Genomic DNA, 17,609 nt, shown 5'->3' with positions numbered 1-17,609 from the left:
GAATTTTTAAGAGCATGGAAAACTTAGAAATCTGGAGATGCCCCTTCTATCTTTCTCCTGTGCAAGACGGTGACAACGCCTTGCTTTCTTCCTTAGAAAGAGAGTCTCCATCTTTTGCATTCTTACCCAGAGAAAATTCTAGCTTGTAACTGCCTGTAAAGTTGGTGTTGAATGTTTCTGCAGAGTTACCTTGTTTTTGCTCAAAAGGAAGAAACACTTCAGCTTCTATCCACATGCAAAGGTATTTCTTGGTACTTTCATGGCTCATTCAGGGAAACATAAGAGAAAAAATGGTTTCCACCAAGTAACAGATTTATACAGGAGTTACCATCATTTAATGTTTTTTCCTTTATTCCTTATTTCTAAAACCATTTCCCCAGATGCTTTACTGGGGTAATTCTGCTTCCTTTACCTCTTGTTTCTTTCCTTTGTTTTCTTCCCCTGTTCTTTTTGTCTTCTTTTTGTAGGTATGTCTTCTCTTTTGGTGTTTTTTTTTTTTTTTTTTTCATCTTTATTTTCTGAACTTATCTCCTGGTTCCTCGTTCCCTGCATGCCACTAACTATTTTCATTAGATATTAATTGATTTGTGAATTCAGGCTGAATTGCATCATCAGCAGATGGCGGATCCAGACCTGTTGGAAGAATCCTCATCCCTCTTGGAGCCAAGTGAGATGGGAAGAGGCACGCCTTTAAGACTTGGGTATGTACCACTTCAGCCCAGTACCCCTGTACTCAGTGGGGTCATGTTCATTTTTGCTTTTCAAAAGAGCGGTGTTGCTGGGCATTCACTTGCTTCCAGGATGCCCTCTCTTCTGAGCCCATTGCGAAGTGTTGCTAAGTCGCTTTGCATTTGGTTACTGAGTTGTTCTATCAACCCTCTGCTGAGTCCAGGAATCAGACTTTGGCAGCCCTTTTTTTTTTTTTTTTTCGGTATGCGGGCCTCTCACTGTTGTGGCCTCTCCCGTTGCGGAGCACAGGCTCCGGACGCGCAGGCTCAGAGGCCATGGCTCACGAGCCTAGCCGCTCCGCGGCATGTGGGATCTTCCTGGACTGGGGTACGAACCCACGTCCCCTGCATCAGCAGGCGGACTCTCAACCACTGTGCCACCAGGGAAGCCCCTGGCAGCCCTTTTGACATAACAATGCATATCCTCCTGTTTGGCGTCTTTGCCCCCTGCTTTCACTTTCCTCCCATACCGTGGCGTGGAATTGTTCCCAATCTGGCTCTTCTCCCCACAGCTTCGTGGCTGGTGTGATTAACCGGGAGCGCATCCCTACTTTTGAGCGCATGCTTTGGCGGGTGTGCCGGGGGAATGTGTTCCTGCGGCAGGCTGAAATCGAGAACCCCCTGGAGGATCCTGTGACTGTAAGACAAGGAAATTGCGTCTCATGGAGTAGGTCTTGTAAAGGGAGCTCAGAGCAGTAACTCAGCAGGTGCCACCTGAATCTGACCCTCCCATGGAGGAGCCCTTAGGTTTACTCTGCTTTGATCTATGAATTTGAAGGACTGCTCTTTTCCTCTTTACCTCCATCACATGTGTACATACAATGTATATGTGACGTATACATATATATGTTCAAGCTTTACCAGTGTAGGTATTACTTTGATTAGAAGTGTGTTTTTTCCAGTTATTTTAAACTTTAGCTTTATATGTTTTCTGTTACTTATCTGGGACCAAAAGAAAATTAACTTTCTATGAAAATTAACTTAAAGAAAGACATCTAGTTCCAAGTCTGGTAACATCCATATGTAAAAAGAGGAGAGATTTCCTAAACTGTGATCTTTATAAGCTGATGAAACTTTAATTGGTAAAGTTTTTTGTCTACTTGTTTGTTGGGAGTTTTAGGAACTTAGTTTAAAGATTTATATTGTACAAGATGGGATGATCTTCCCCACCCAATGCTTTGGAAAGTAGGAATAGCTTAGCATCTTGGCATTTGACATAATGGGACAGAGTTCTTAGCATAAACCTACATTTAGAATGGTGAGTCCTAATTTCAGGGATGACAAGCAAAGAAGATTAAACGTTCTGCAAAAAATTTATTTCATTTTGGTATTAGTATTATTTGGAAACCTGGAGTTGGTTTTTATGTTCTCAAGTGTCTTTTGGGTTTCTTAAATTAGTATTCTTTTTTCTACCTAAGAAAAGAGGTTGAATTATAAGGCTTCTCAGAGTCGGTGGGTCATACAACTAGAAATGATCCTGGTAAATGGATCTTCTCCTCGGTACCGAGTAGGAGTGTGGTGACACTTAGGTTACAGTGAGTGTCTCCTTACACTGAGGAGCAGTGTTACAGTCTTACTGAAGGCTGTCCCTGGGTTGTAGAGACATTGTAGTCAGCAATCACACCTAGTTTGGAGCTGTTCTCAGGAATATTCAGCCAAGTTCCTGGGCAACAGAAACATTATTTTATCAACAAATCGAGGAAGGGAGGGTCTGGATATCTACAGCAGAGCAGCTGCACAAAGAATGTGCTCCAGTTTATTCCTAGAGAACTTAGGAATTTCAAACTCTTGAGCCTTACTTTCTTCACTCCTTCACTCTTTTTCCCTCTTTATCCTTCTATAATTTTGTTTGTTTTCCTGTAATAAAAGCTGTATAGGAATAGGAGAAAATACAGGCAACCAGAGACAATCCTGGTTGACACCCACTATAGCTTATTTTCCTGATCTTTCCTTCTAGCCTTTGCCTCATACTTCAGGTATAAACTTGGTATTTGGAATGGATTGCCTTCCTCCCTGCCCCCTAAGGTGTAAATGGACATGAATCATGAGATTCTGCATCAGCATTCTTCCCAACTACTCAGTCCCTTGTAGTTATTCATTCCCCTTTATCTGGAGTTTCTAAGCATGGGAATAGGCAGGAATGGCTTCCTTCTCTTTCCTCTTCTCTGTACTTATGTCATTTAGGCAATATAAGATTTGTTCACTTTAAAGTTGAATTGGTAAGTAGGGCTAAATTGTTCTAAGAAGAGAATCATCTTTGCATCCGTGTCAATCTCCTGGTTGAGTTGAAAAACAAGTACAGAAAGATTTTTGTGAATCAGAGATTACAGGGCAAATGTTCTTGTAGTGGAGCTTAAGAAATGGATTCAGGGTAATGGTTAAAACGCACAGTTGCCATACCCTTAAAAGATTCCAGTTGTTTCTCTGTCACCAAGAAAGTAAGTTACTTAAGAAGTTTTCTTCTGGATTATAAGTCTGAATTCTTGGTTTTTGGTTTGGGGCCTAGGGAGACTACGTGCACAAGTCTGTGTTCATCATTTTCTTCCAAGGCGATCAGCTGAAAAACAGAGTCAAGAAAATCTGTGAAGGGTAAGAGGAAGGTGCCTCCCCCTAGGGTGCCTCTAAGCCACCTAACTATTATTAAGCCTAGAGAATAGAGAAGCACAAAGCCTGTTCGTCCACCTTGACACGGTGAATATGTATTTTAATAATGTTAAGGTTATTTTAAACAATGAGAAATGGCCTAAGTTTATTTTTTTAGACTATCAAAATCACAATTTCCTTTTCTTAGAAAAAGTAGTTAGGACTCATGATTTATAAATTCTACATTGTTCTGGGACAGTGGGTCTTCATACCTAGCAGTGTACCATAGGCACTGTGCCCTTAAACTCTTCTGAAATTCTGCCCATGAGATCTTTTTTCCATGCCATTTTTCTCCAGCAATTTATAATGTAATTTGTATCACCATTTCTTTTTTTTTTTAATCTAAAGGAATTTAATAGCTACACAGAATGTTAAAACAGTTCAAATGTTGCTGCTCTATCTGTAGGCTCCTTCTCATAAATAATTATTATTAATTAGTGCATCAGTCTGAACGAATCCTGTTTGGGTCCTTCTAGTAAGTTAACATTACTTTCTGAGATTACTTAAATTGGCTACGTTAAGGAATTTCAGTGTTTCTCAGGCTGTTTCTGCACATTCCAGGTTCCGGGCCTCAATCTATCCCTGTCCTGAGACGCCACAGGAGAGGAAGGAGATGGCTTCTGGGGTTAATACCAGGATTGACGATCTCCAAATGGTACACAGAGGCCTGGAGGGAATTTGTTTTTGTGAAATACTACAGTAGAACACCATTCTTCTTCCTTGAAACACGAACAGTTAGTTTATTAGGCACCTGCAGCAGCCCAGGATACATTTCTTTTTTTTTGCTATTTTTAATTCATTCCTTGAAACTTTTCCCCAGCTCCCATGGGGAATGACTTAAAAATGGCATGAATCATCTTCAGATGATATGCATCTGAAATCGTTGTTGCCTAGAGTATTCAGTCCCCCTCCTCATGAGTCTGAGATATTTTTATAGTGAAGTGTCCTTAGTTAGGAAAAGAAATCAAATAACCTAGAAGTACACATCAAGTCAATTCTGCCTCACACGCACTGTCTCCAGAGCAGCCACTCTTAACAGCTTGGTGTGTATCCTTCTGGTCACCTTGAATCTGAACCACAGAGTCTAGCCAGTGAGTCCTGGTGTAACTCTTGTACCCAAGAAGAAACATTTACCAAATTGCAGTGTGTGTGGTTTGCACACACCGTGGTTGTCACGGGGTTCTCAGTAGGGAGTCGTGATTTATGCACACATGGAAGGAAAAGGGTGCCCAGTGGGAGCTTTGTTCCCTATTGAAAGGATGTGATGATTACCCCCTTGAAACGTTAATAAACATACTTAATCCCAAAGGCAGTTCTTTCCAGCAGTGGCAAATGGTCAGAGATGCGTTGTAACTCCCATTTCAGCATCGTTTCTCATCTTTCCCTCCAACCCCCTCTGTACCGACTTGACCTGTTGCCAGCTCCTTTCAGATACACTTACCTGTTGCCAGCTCCTTTCAGATACACTTACCTGTTTAACCAAAGGAAGAGTTTTTTTAGAACTGCTGGTGGGTGATAAGCCATGCTAGTACATTCTGGGTTCTAGGACTGTTCTACCCCCTCCGTATGAGGTAGGCTTGTGGTAGATTTTGAAGAGCATGTGCAATAGTCGTTATAAATGACTAGAATCTGATTTTTAAAACACCAAACTGTGTGAAGTAAAATTTTAAAAGGGATTGAATACCAAGGGGTGAGATGTGTCGGCGTGGGCTGGTGGGGAAAGAGAAAAGCAAATAGAACATTGCTTGCAAGTTTATTTAGCATCTTTCCAGAAGTTTAAATAGTGATTGTGAAATTGTCAACAACCACGAAAGAAAGTAGCTTTGTTCCTTTATTCTCAAGTGATACAAGAGTTTCCCTAGCATGCCATGGCTTTTTTTTTTTTAAAAAAAAAACCTCTCATGGAAGTTACTTTCTACTGCCCAAGACAGTTTCTCAGGGAGCAGTGACGACTTTTTTCCCAAACTGACTTGAAAAGCTAGCTATGATGGAGACTTGAGCTAAAATGATTAATGTATAGTTTTTTCCTCTTCAAACAAACGTGATTTAAGGTAGATTCTCATGCACAAGTGTGAATGGTGGGGTGCTTGCCCAATTTTGGCTTAGCCCCTCTTCTGCTATAGAAATCTTAACTATTTGGTGATGAACAAGGTAGTAGAATGTAAAGTGTTCCTGGCCCTTCCTCCCACTCTATTCTTGGCAATGTGATTCCTCTGAGGGAACTCTGTACTGGTTTCCAAAGGATCAGCCTTCTTGGGGGGAAAGGAAGCCTGACAGAAGAATCAAGCCTTATCTGCTCCATGCTGCCCGTGGTATGTGGCGGTGTAAATCCGCTCTAAAGGCCGTGTGTCTCATCCTCCTGGCAGGCAGCCTCTCTTGGCAGAGGCAGATGCTGGTGTTCAGCGGCGCCTCTGTCCCCCGGTCCCTGAGGCTGGCTGATGTTCAGGGTGCGCTGCCGCTTGCTGTGCTTAAGTAGGGATTTGACAACTCGGTCAGCTCCTGGGCCTGTGATGCTGACTTCTTTGACTCTGAGTTACAGGCTCCACATGGAAAGTCATTGCGCTTTAGTGAGCCAGATAAAAGCCAGTGACCTACATTGTTCTGCTGTGGATTTTGTGGTCAGATTAAATTTAGAGAGAAAAGCTAAAAACCACTTCCTCAGGTTTCTCTTCAGCTTGAAACTAAATGAATATGAATGTTAGTCATTGGAACTCTAATTTCTTATAATTTGGCCAAAAAAAAGAGAAAATTCTAGCCAGAGGAAGAAAAAGCCCAGATCCCCACCTGCCCTTCTCAGAAAGCTGTGCCTCTTTGCCTTCATATCCTGAATTCTAAGACTGGTGTTAGAAGGATCCCTGTCTGCTCCTTTCTCTCCCAAAAGGTTCTGAATCAAACGGAGGATCACCGCCAGAGGGTTCTGCAGGCAGCTGCTAAGAACATCCGTGTCTGGTTCATCAAAGTGCGGAAGATGAAGGCCATTTACCACACTTTGAACCTCTGCAATATAGACGTGACCCAGAAGTGCCTGATTGCGGAGGTCTGGTGCCCTGTCACTGACCTTGACTCCATCCAGTTTGCGCTCAGAAGGGGCACGGTGAGTCCCCCACAGCTAGCAGTGCAGCCTACAGCTAGGAAGAGAGGATCCCATCCATAGTAACATGAACCAATTACATTTTTATGGCATTTTTAGTCTCAGAGTTCTTTAATGTACTCATCTTGTGGGACAATACATTTCGTATATGCTTATTTTTCAAATGTAGAAATTGCAGTTGAAAAGAAGATTAAATGATTTGGTCATATACCCATGATCCTTCAGGGTAGCTCAAAATCAGAACATCAATTTCCTGATCCACTCTCTCTGTCCGTTAGACTAGTTCCATAATATAACCCTCGCAGTTCCATTTAGTAGTTAATTAGAGCTACTGCTCTATCCAAAGCACTGATCTAGGAGCCAGGAGGTACAGAGATGTAAAAAATAGGCCTTCAGGTATCTATGACTTACTTGAAGAGGCTGATGTGCATACAACACAGTCCGTGCTAAGAGTAGTTTATGTGTGTGGAGGGAAGGAAGGCACTAGCTTTTCCAACTAGGATGATCAGAAGAAGCTTCAAGAAGGTGGCATTTACTCAGGGCTTTGAAGAATTGGTAAGATGTCGACTGGCAACAATGAGAAGAAAACAGTATGGACAAAGGCAGGAAATACAGTGTGACCATGTGTGGTTGGGCCAGAACAGGAATGGTAATGGGTGAGCTGAAGAGCAGGAGGCAAACCTAGGTCAGGGAGACTGGAACCTAATTGTCAAGGGTTGTTTTTTCCTGTTTTGCTTTGTTAATTAATTAATTTATTTATTCATTTATTTTTTGGCTCTGTCGAGTCTTCGTTGCGGTGTGCGGGCTTTTCTCTAGTTGCGGCGAGCGGGGGCTACTCTTTGTTGCAGTGCACGGGCTTCTCATTGCAGTGGCTTCTCTTATTGCAGAGCATGGGCTCTAGGCATGTGGGCTTCAGTACTTGTGGCACACGGGCTCAGTAGTTGTGGCTCGCGGGCTCTAGAGCGCAGGCTCAGTAGTTGTGGCACACAGGCTTAGTTGCTCTGCGGCATGTGGGATCTTCCCGGACCAGGGCTCAAACCTGTGTCCTCTGCATTGGCAGGCGGATTCTTAACCACTGTGCCACCAGGGAAGTCCCATGAAGGGTTTTTAATGCCAGCTTAGTGGGTTTAAATTTTATCCCAGAGGGAGTGGAGAGACATTGGAAGTTATTTAGCAGTGAAAGGACATGATCAAAACGGTTTTAAAAGAGTAATCCAGGGACTTCCCTGGCGGTACAGTGGTTAGGACTCTGTGCTTCCACAGCAGGGGGCCTGGGTTTGCTTCCTGGTCAGGAAACTAAGATCCCATATCCCACATGCCTCGAGGCGTGGCCAAATAAATAAATAAATAGAATAAAATGAGTAATCCATTGATAGCATCTGGGTTGGATTGGGGAGTAGAGAGAGTCTACAAGTAGGGGTTCAGTTAGGAGGTAATTGTAAACACAGAGCAGTAAGTGATAATGACCCCTGCAGTAAAAAGCAAATAATGATGAATTTGTGAGACACTCTGAAGGAGGTATCAATTGGTATATTTGGTATTTTGCAATGTGCAGGAGAAGTACAAGGAGAAAAAATTAAAAATGTTTCTGAGGCATCAAAGCTGGGTGGCTGGTAGAATAATAGTTTCATTGATGGAAGTAAAAGTTCAGCAAGAGAAACTTATTGATCTGAGAAAGATGATAAGTTCAGTTTCAGTCACATTGAGGGGTTGGACAGAAATCCACATGGAAATCTCAAGCAGAAAATGGGATAGGCTCTCAAAAGAAAGGGCAACATGAAAGAGACGGGTTGCATGAGGTTGGAAGGGTGTGAGACCTCCAAGAGAGAAAATAAGGAGCTAATAGTAGAACGTTGGGGGCCCTGCAGTGTTACAGGCAGGGGAGGAAGAGCCAGCAAAGAGACAGGAAAGGCATGGTTGGTAAGCAGAAGAGGTAGCTCTCCAGCGTCAGGGGCTTGCATATAAGAGAAAAGACCTTTGGATCCGGTGATGAGCCAGCCACTTTGGCCAAGTGTGCTCTGCTAGACTACAAGGATTAGGGAGTTAAGAGTAGGTGGCGAAGGAAGAAAGTCAGAGAATAACTTTGCTTCCTCCATAAAAGGAGAAGAGAACAATGACACTTGTAGACAGGCAGATAAGGATGTCTCCAGAGGAGGTACCACATTTTCTTTGGTTACATATTTTAGAATTATTTTTTTTTCATGGTGAGGATAGTTTTCCTAAGACTTCATTTAAATCTTTCATTGTAAATTTTATAGCTAGTTCCAGTTTCCCCAAAGACCGGAAGGCTTGAGATATAATTTACATAAAAGAAAATACACATATTTTATGTGTACTGTTCGATGAGTTTTGATAAATATATATGCCTGTGTAACCACCATCACAATTAGGAGGGTGACCTGATTCTGAAATATGTGCTTTATGTTTCCCAGGAACACAGTGGCTCCACCGTGCCCTCCATCCTGAACAGGATGCAGACAAACCAGACTCCCCCAACCTATAACAAAACCAACAAGTTCACATGTGGCTTTCAGAACATAGTGGATGCTTATGGAATTGGAACTTACCGAGAGATAAATCCAGGTAAAAAAGCTTGAATCTTTTCCCTCTTAGAGGTTTTATTCTTTGTTATTTCTTTCAGTGCCTCACTCTGAATGCAATTGAACACAATTGGCTTAAAACTAAAGATGTTGTCAAGGCCTCAGCTGTTGTGTATTTCCTGTGAGGAGGTGCCTGTGTGGATGCAGGGAGTGAGGTTTATCGCTGGGTGGCACCCCTTTGGGAGGCGCTCTTATAGGAGTTTTGTAGGAATGAGCTCCATGGATTGGATTCCTCTCTGCCCTCGCGGCTGTACAGCGCCTGGCTTTCTCTTGCACACCATTTGCTGGGACTGCTTTAAGCAAAAAGTTTTCTCCAAGGTAATTGATATTTTAAAATAGCTTCCCTGTTCCAGGTTAGACAGAGAAAATATAGCAATTGTTGACCATTTTAGGCACAAGGCAGATTTCTCCTCTGTTCAGAGAGTTAGTGATTAAATCCGGAGTCTGAGAGTTCATTTTCAGTGGGCGCCTTCTGCAGGACCTGCTTTGCTCCAGGTTCTGGGCTTTCTCCCACTCACCCAGTGGCTTTTTTCAGCTGGTTACTATACAAGGGAGGAAAGCTGGCCTGCCCCAGGAGCAGTGTCCCAGGGGTGAGAGAAAGGAATCAAAGAACAAACCACACTGGTGCACACTAGAGACAAAACTTTGATTTCTCGTGAGGTTCTTTGTTGAAAATGCGGGCAGTAGCTGGGATGCCCCCAGAGCTGCTTTGTGAGGCTGTGCAGATCCTGCCGCGAAAGTTACCCCTGCGAGTCCCTCTGACCAACAGCTTGGGAATAAGTTACCTTATATTGATCTTAGATGATGGAGAGGGATGTGATATGCTCGGAATTGCTGCGGTTTTCTGTACTTGGTCTTTTTCCTTCTTTGGTTTCTTTATAGCTCCATATACCATCATCACTTTCCCTTTCCTATTTGCTGTGATGTTTGGGGACTTTGGCCACGGCATTTTGATGACCCTTTTTGCTGTATGGATGGTGTTAAGGGAGAGCCGGATCCTCTCCCAGAAGAATGAGAATGAGGTAATGTTTTGTTTGTTTTTGATAGAAACTCAGAAACATAAGATAATTTTATTATTTTCTTGACATATTTCTAATATTTTTCTCATATAATCTTTGGCTGCTTACTATCATTGTCTCTTCATAGGGCAACACATTTATAATAATTTTGTACAGACAGAAGGATAATTCAGTCTTTCCTCTAGCATGATTGATGGAAGTGTATTTATTATATTTTTATTTTTTTATTTATTGAGATATAGTTGATTTGCAATATTATATTAGTTTCAGGTGTACAAATAGTGATTCAAAAACTTTATAGATTATACTCCACTTATAATTATTATAAAATATTGGCTCTATTTCCTGTGCTGTACAATATATCCTTGTAGCTTATTTATTGTATACATAATAGTTTATACCTCTTAATCCCCTACCTCTATCGTGTCCCTCCCCCGTTACCTCTCCCCACTGGTGACCACTAGTTAATTCAAGAACGAGGTAATGTTTAAATTACATCTATGTCGGTCTGAAACTTTATAATTTCTCAAGCATTCATTATGAAAATTATCTGGAAATCTTTGATCCATGAATTTATAGAGAAGTTATAGAGACTATTTAGAGAATAGAGAAGTTATTTTCATTTTAACACTAAAGAGGTCACATGCTGTGAAAGTAAATTTCTTGTTAGCGTTGTATTTTGGTCTTTACTTCAAGCTCTCTGACTCAGAATGGGGTAAGAGTGGTGTGAGAGGAAGCGTCTAGTACATTATAAATAACACTGTCACGACATTAGCTGCATCTAATGAGTACATTTTATTGACCTCTTTCTCCTGGCTCCCAGATGTTTAGCACGGTGTTCAGCGGACGGTACATTATTCTGCTGATGGGTGTGTTCTCCATCTACACGGGCCTCATCTACAATGATTGCTTTTCCAAGTCTCTTAATATCTTCGGGTCATCCTGGAGTGTGCGGCCAATGTTTACTTTATACAATTGGACGTAAGTTGCAAAGAAGCTGAAAGTCAAAGCTTATTCCTTTCGTGTTCAGCTCTGGTTTTCCAGACAAGTGGTAAACTAACACTTCTTTAGGAAGCGGTTGACACTGTCTCTATTCCAAAAGAATGTAGTGTCTCCTCTTATTTATGCTGCAGCCTGGGAAGTGCTTTGTGATTTGTTCAACATTGTTAAGGAACATTGATTCTTTTTGTAAGTTAAAAGCGGATTCCCCAATTTCTCTATCTGGTCTTGTATGTGTGTTTAATTTTTCTTTTTGTTATTTCGGATCCCTTCTCACTCTCTGATGCTAATCCCTCCTCTTCTATTGAAGAGACAAAATAGCTATAGTATCAATGGTTTCTTTGGGGATCAGTTTTTGGACCCCAGTAATTTCCCTCTCTTGAATAAAAAATAAATGCAGCTTTTCTCCTAACATGGTAGGGAAGAGACGGTTCGGGGAAACCCTGTCCTCCAGCTGAACCCAGCTGTCCATGGAGTTTTCGGTGGACCATATCCTTTTGGCATCGATCCAGTAAGAGCACTTCTTTTCTATATGTCTGACACCAAATGTTTTAACTGAAACCCAGAAGTGAGAGAATGAAAATGAAGATAAATAGTTATTGGGTTTTAGTTAACATATTTTTAGAAAATTCAGTGTATCTGTCCAGAGCACTTTAAAGCTGCAAGAGATCCAGATGCCTTGGGGAGCCAAGGAATTTTTCCTGTACTCCTTATTTTAGAGGTGGCTAATAATACTGACTCTGGGAAGATTGATTTTCAAGACTCCTTCCCAGTTTATTTTTGTTTAACTTAGTTTGGTTTTTATTTTTAGCAGATGTTTTAACAAAGAAAAATAGCTCTTTTCTATGGATTTTAGATTTCCATTCTTATCTTTACATACTTAGACAAAAACTTATCCCAGAATTTTATTTTTTTTCAAATACTTAGGCAAGTAAATTGTGATCAAGTCTTTTGTGTTATGTGCTTAAACAGGGGGGGCGGGGGCAGGGGAGTGTGTGGAATTTAAGCCTAAATGTTAGATTGTAAGGATTACAAAATTCCAGAGGAAAAGCAGATCATTATGGACCAGAAAGATTAAGTTTCTTGTAAAAAATGGGAATTAATCTGGCCTTTGAAAAATATTTCAGAAGAGAAGTGTGTGCAAAAGCATAGACGTAGGGAGATAACAAAGTTAATTATTTTAATTGTTAATAGAAATTAAAGGTACTGAAATGCTTACTATAGCTCAGAGACTGTACTGAGCCCTCAGCATGTCTGATTTATGCCCAAACAATTCTATCAGGTAGGTACTGCTATCTGTATTATACAGATAAGGAAACTAAGGCTTGGAGATATTTAATAAGATTTCATATGTGCATTTAACAGATGTTTACTGAATCCCTATTGTCTGCAAGGCATAGTGCCTGCTGGGGGAAACGCGTAATTCTAACACACAGCTCCTGCCCTCAAGTAACCTGGAATCTAATAATAATATTATCTCACATTTAGGTAGTGTTCTGTAGTTACAGAGGTTTTTTTTTTCAGACATCTCATTTGGTGCTTACAGGGTAGATACTGAGTTTAAAGTGCCTGTGGGACACCCGGGTATAAAAGTCCATCAGGCAGTTGGAGTTGCAAGACTGGGGCTGCAGAGAGAACCAGCCACAAGTTGTCAGGTTAGAGGTCACCGAGGATGAGCTCTTCATGAGGAGGCCAGTTCAGAAAAAAAGATGCTGGGCTAGATGGTGGAAGATCTGGCTTATCAGGGTACAGAGTTTGCACTTTATCGTAGAGATGACAGTAGGGGTTCTGGGAGGTTTTAGCACAGGGAATGACTGCCTCGGAGTCACGATTTAGGAAACATAATCTTATGGCCAAGTGGAGGCAGAACTGTCAAGAAAGTTTTACAGGCATCCAAGCCTTAGGTGACAAAGCATAAGGCAATTAATGTTTAAAAATAGATGGAAGGACAGCACCACTGGGTTTCAGTCAGCAAAATACAGATTGTGGGAGCATCTACAAGATAAACGTCCCAATTTCTTCAACAAATCTTTTGTAATGAATAAAAAAGGAGAGCTGGAGGGAGAACCTATAGAGACTTAAAAGCTTTATCAAGCAATCATTGTTATAGACCTTGTCTGGACCCCACTTTGAATAAATGAATTATTTTAAAAAGTATGGATACAATTGGGGAAATTTGAATTCTAATGATTCCAGGGTATTACAGAAACATTGTTAATGCTTTGGGGTATGATAACAGTATTGTGGTCATGTTTTAAAAATGAGTTCTTACCTTTTAGAGATCCATACTGAAATATTTACAGGTAAAATGACATAGTATCTGGACTTTGCCTCAAAATAATATGGAGGTGGGGAGTGGGTTGGGGATATGATGAACACGATTGACAAGGAGTCAGTAAATAATCGTTGAAGCTGGGCCATAGGCACATGGGAGTTTGTTATGTTATTCTCGCTGCTTATGTATATGTTTAGCATTTTCCGTAATTTAAAAAAAACACAACTATTTTTTAGAATAGGTGAATATTTGAGAACTCTTTGTAATGCCTTTTTGTTTTCTTGGGTTGTGACAGATTTGGAACATTGCTACCAATAAACTGACCTTCCTCAACTCCTTTAAGATGAAGATGTCTGTTATCCTTGGTATCATCCACATGATGTTTGGAGTCAGCCTGAGCCTTTTCAACCATACGTGAGTCACTCTGTTTCATCATAAGAATGCACTTAGTTCAGACAGTGCTTTTGCCTAAAGAAATCATAACACCTCTAAGGAGGGATTAATAACTCAGAACACTGTTCTATGTTAAAGAAATGCTTTTATAAAAATCTCATTTGTTTGAATGAAGCTTACTTAATATTAGTCCCTTAACAATGTACAGTCATACTCAAGATCTTTTAAAAAGCCTTGTGTAATTTTCATCACAATGAGAGTTATGTTCTTTTCCCTTGATGTGTAACTCACATAAACTTATGAACTGTGGTCTCAGAATGTACTAGATTTTCCTATCTCTTCCTCATGAGAGATTGGTAGGGGTGGTATTGGAGCTGTTCACGGTCCAAAAGTTTGGTAGTCATAGTTAATCCTGCTTGTTTCTGTTGCCTCCAGTTCTTCTGGCTTTTGCTTCTTCAAATGATATACATAGAGTTGAGGGAGCATTAGGTAGAAAATCTAGTATACTTGGTATAGGGGTGACCCTGGGTCTGTTCACCTTTAACATTTTTTTCTCTCTTACTTTTTAGCTATTTCAAGAAGCCACTGAATATCTACTTTGGATTTATTCCGGAAATAATCTTCATGACCTCTTTGTTTGGCTACTTGGTTATCCTTATTTTTTACAAGTGGACAGCCTACGATGCTCACACATCTGAGAAAGCACCAAGTCTTCTGATCCATTTCATAAACATGTTCCTCTTCTCCTATGGGGACTCTGGTAATTCAATGCTGTATTCTGGACAGGTGCGTCAACCCAGGGGTAGACTGTCTTAGGTGGTTTTCCTAGGTCAGGAAGCCAGATGTTTCTGTGACCCTGAAAAAGCCTTAGGGACTTCCCTGGTGGTCCAGTGGTTAAGACTTTGCCTTCCAGCGCAGGGGGGTTGTGGGTTCGATGCCTGGTCGGGGAGCTAAGATCTCACATGCCTCACGGCCAAAAAACCAAAACATAAAACAGAAGCAATATTGTAACAAATTCAATAAAGACTTTAAAAATTGTCCACATCAAAAAAAAAAAAAAGCCTTAAAAAAAATCCCCATCAGCCCACACATCCAAATCTAAATTCAGCCCATCCTCCTCCTTTGGGAGGGTGAACTGTAACTTCTGTATGCAGAAAGGGTAGAATTTATAACTCTCATCCTATGGGACAGTCCTGGGCTTTGCCACAACATCTGCTAATTATTTTGAGGTTATTTATTCATAAATCGGCAGGAAAGTACTATTTTAGAGGGAATTTGTGCCGGAGTTGGAAACTGCACATTTGATTAATGTGATGTGCCTTGTCCTTCTTACTTTGCAGAAAGGAATTCAGTGTTTCCTGGTAGTGCTTGCGCTGCTGTGTGTCCCTTGGATGCTGCTGTTTAAACCACTGGTCCTTCGCCATCAGTATTTGAGGAGGAAGCATTTGGTGGGTGTATTTCTATGGCTGAAAGTTTACTAGACTTTTTTTTAAGATCAAGGCAATTCCTCATTGGATATAAAGAGTTGTGCATAACCTGTATTCTCTTAAAATGCATTTGTGTTGTATCCCAGCATGAACACTAGACCTGCTGAAATTAAAAAAACCAAAACCAAGCATGTAATTGCTGCTCAGACATCCAGATTCAGCTTTGAGTAGCCCAGGCAGTGGGAACAAGTCATAAGTTTTTACCTCCTGTTCACGCTTTGCTCATGTTGTGCTCAGCAAAATCCAGGTCTGGGCCTGTCTCGACGCAGCATCAGCCAAAGCAAGGCTGCAAGAGCTGCAGACAGGTGAACCCACTCGTGTGGTTTGCCTGGGCAACCACAGGGCTGACACTGATATATTTTCTTTTAAAATGGGACCGTGATACTTTCACCAACCAAAACATCCGGGGCGGGGAAAGATGTGGTTTAAAGCACATTGACTTTTTTTATTTTTAGAAAACAGCATACATACTTGTGTTTACTTAATGTATGTATGTGTGCACCTGAATTACACACACATACACACACACACACTTAAGATGCCAGATGTCCATTTCTGGCTATGCGATAATGCTTACTTATTATATTGCCTGGTAAAGACCAAAAGATCGTGTTGCATGACTCATGCAGCTGTTAGATTGTTACTCCTGTTGGAGAGCAGCTGAGTTACAAGACCTGCCTTCTCCCTTTTCTGACCATCTTCATCCTTCCATGTGCCCTCATTCGTCTCCCCTTTCACTCCCTCCCTCCTTTGTTTCCTTCTCCCTTCCTCTTTTCTTCCATTCACTACCAGGAAGGGGCAACCTGTGGAGGCCCCAGTCTGCCCAACCCCAAGCCAACAGGGACTAGAGGCAGCAGCGGCTGCAGCAGTGAGTGAATTAAAACCAACAAACCATCACGTTTTGTTTAAAGAGGTGGCAAACAGTGCAGCAGAATTCTTTTTAATTATATCGAGAGCATGGGACATGTGTGCTCTTGGGAAGTATTTCCTTGTTACTCATTGAGAGGATGACAGAAAAGATTTCCACCTCTTAGGAATAGATTCTGATATCATCTTTACCATTGGTCCACTAAGTTTCCATTCAGTATGTAAGTACAGTCCTGTCTATGGAAGCAGGGCGGTTTTTGTACCCTCTCCAAGCCCCATCATCTTAATCCAAGAGGGCAGCTCTTAGACTCATCCACTTTCATGTCTGTATTTTGTGACCATGTATTGGATGGGTTTTTTTAGCATGGAGTGAGAACATCTCTGTGATTCTTGAATTGATTTCCCTGCACTTTAAAGTTCTGCTTCAGAGTGATGCTTGGACATTTGGTCCATTTTAGCTATAACTTACTCTCTTTCCAGTGGAAGATTATATGTGTCTACTTTTTTGTGAGAGACTCAGAAGCCCTCATGTCCTCAGCTGTTCATTGAGACCTCCACCCTGCCATGTGTCTCGTGTGTACTCTGCATCTGGTGTAATAACCAAAGTCATCTTCTGTTTTGATCTTTCCTTCTTTCAGTACTAACTCGTGATTCGGTAACAGCACTTTGAATGTTAAGCATTTCAATATTTGTCCTTAAAACATCTCTTGACCAAAATCTTATAATGCACTAATATCAAGTTAGCCCAATCTATTCTAGGTAATGAATCTATAATATTTTTTAAATCTCACCAGTAGTGATTACTCATATACTGTTGTGTTCTGGTAGCATCATACTCCTTTAGATAAAGGAAATATTTAGATGATGACTGTTTCCTTCATTAGGTGTTCCTGATCATTTTAACTCAGAAAATTGCTATAATTATCCTTCTAGGACTAGTCTAAAAAGGCTGATATTTTGGATCAGAAGATACTTAAATGTTGCTGCTTAAAATTATTTTCAAATGGGGACTTACTCTCTTCTTTCTAATGAGAGAAAAAAAAACCCTTAAAGCACACACTGTCCACATATTGGCGTTCTTTCCATGTGCTCTTCTTTCTGCTAGTCTTAGTTTATTTAAGATGTGCTTCTGCTGCATCAGTCTTGATACTTTTAAGTCTGGCATCCTCTTTTATGATAATATCCAAGTTAAAAGTCCCTGGTCTGGAAACCTGCACATTCAGAGGGACTTCTTAGCGCACTGGTTCTTTAGCGGCCAAACATCTGTTTCTGGAGGGCAGCCCGAAGGCATCCGGATGATCATTCTACCACGGGGGTCCTAGATTCTTGACCCCAAGGGCTGAGGACATGAACACTGATCTGTTTTTGTTCTGTTCTCTGTCCTCTTGGTTGTCTGTAAGCAGTGTATCACAATTTAATATTTTCTTTTCTTCTTTCTGCTGCTGTGTGTCTCATCCCCCTTCCTGTAACTCACATCCCCTCTGTTCTGAAGCGACACTTATTCGTG

At 41.1% G+C, this 17,609-nt stretch overlaps 1 protein-coding gene across 2 annotated transcripts in view; it reads left to right on the top strand.

The window, feature by feature from the left end:
• The window catches only part of ATP6V0A1 (ATPase H+ transporting V0 subunit a1), a 54,053-nt gene that overhangs the window by 20,630 nt on the left and 15,814 nt on the right, over positions 1-17,609 (top strand). The window contains exons 6-17 of one of the 2 annotated variants that reach the window (XM_082860722.1): positions 619-701; positions 1,241-1,367; positions 3,235-3,317; positions 3,933-4,026; positions 6,253-6,465; positions 8,895-9,045; positions 9,945-10,084; positions 10,905-11,062; positions 11,501-11,591; positions 13,651-13,769; positions 14,318-14,534; positions 15,089-15,196. In XM_082860722.1, the coding sequence (XP_082716848.1) occupies positions 619-701; positions 1,241-1,367; positions 3,235-3,317; positions 3,933-4,026; positions 6,253-6,465; positions 8,895-9,045; positions 9,945-10,084; positions 10,905-11,062; positions 11,501-11,591; positions 13,651-13,769; positions 14,318-14,534; positions 15,089-15,196 (1,584 nt within the window). Of the gene's footprint in view, positions 1-597; positions 702-1,240; positions 1,368-3,234; positions 3,318-3,932; positions 4,027-6,252; positions 6,466-8,894; positions 9,046-9,944; positions 10,085-10,904; positions 11,063-11,500; positions 11,592-13,650; positions 13,770-14,317; positions 14,535-15,088; positions 15,197-17,609 lie in introns of both variants that reach the window. The other variant, XM_082860721.1, reaches the window with a different exon arrangement.

This window comes from Leucopleurus acutus, assembly GCF_964270905.1.
Source record: "Leucopleurus acutus genome assembly, chromosome: 19".
NCBI classification, from domain to species: domain Eukaryota; kingdom Metazoa; phylum Chordata; class Mammalia; order Artiodactyla; family Delphinidae; genus Leucopleurus; species Leucopleurus acutus.
Note: the sequence above shows the minus strand (reverse complement) of the source record. Positions and strands in the feature narration are given on the sequence as shown.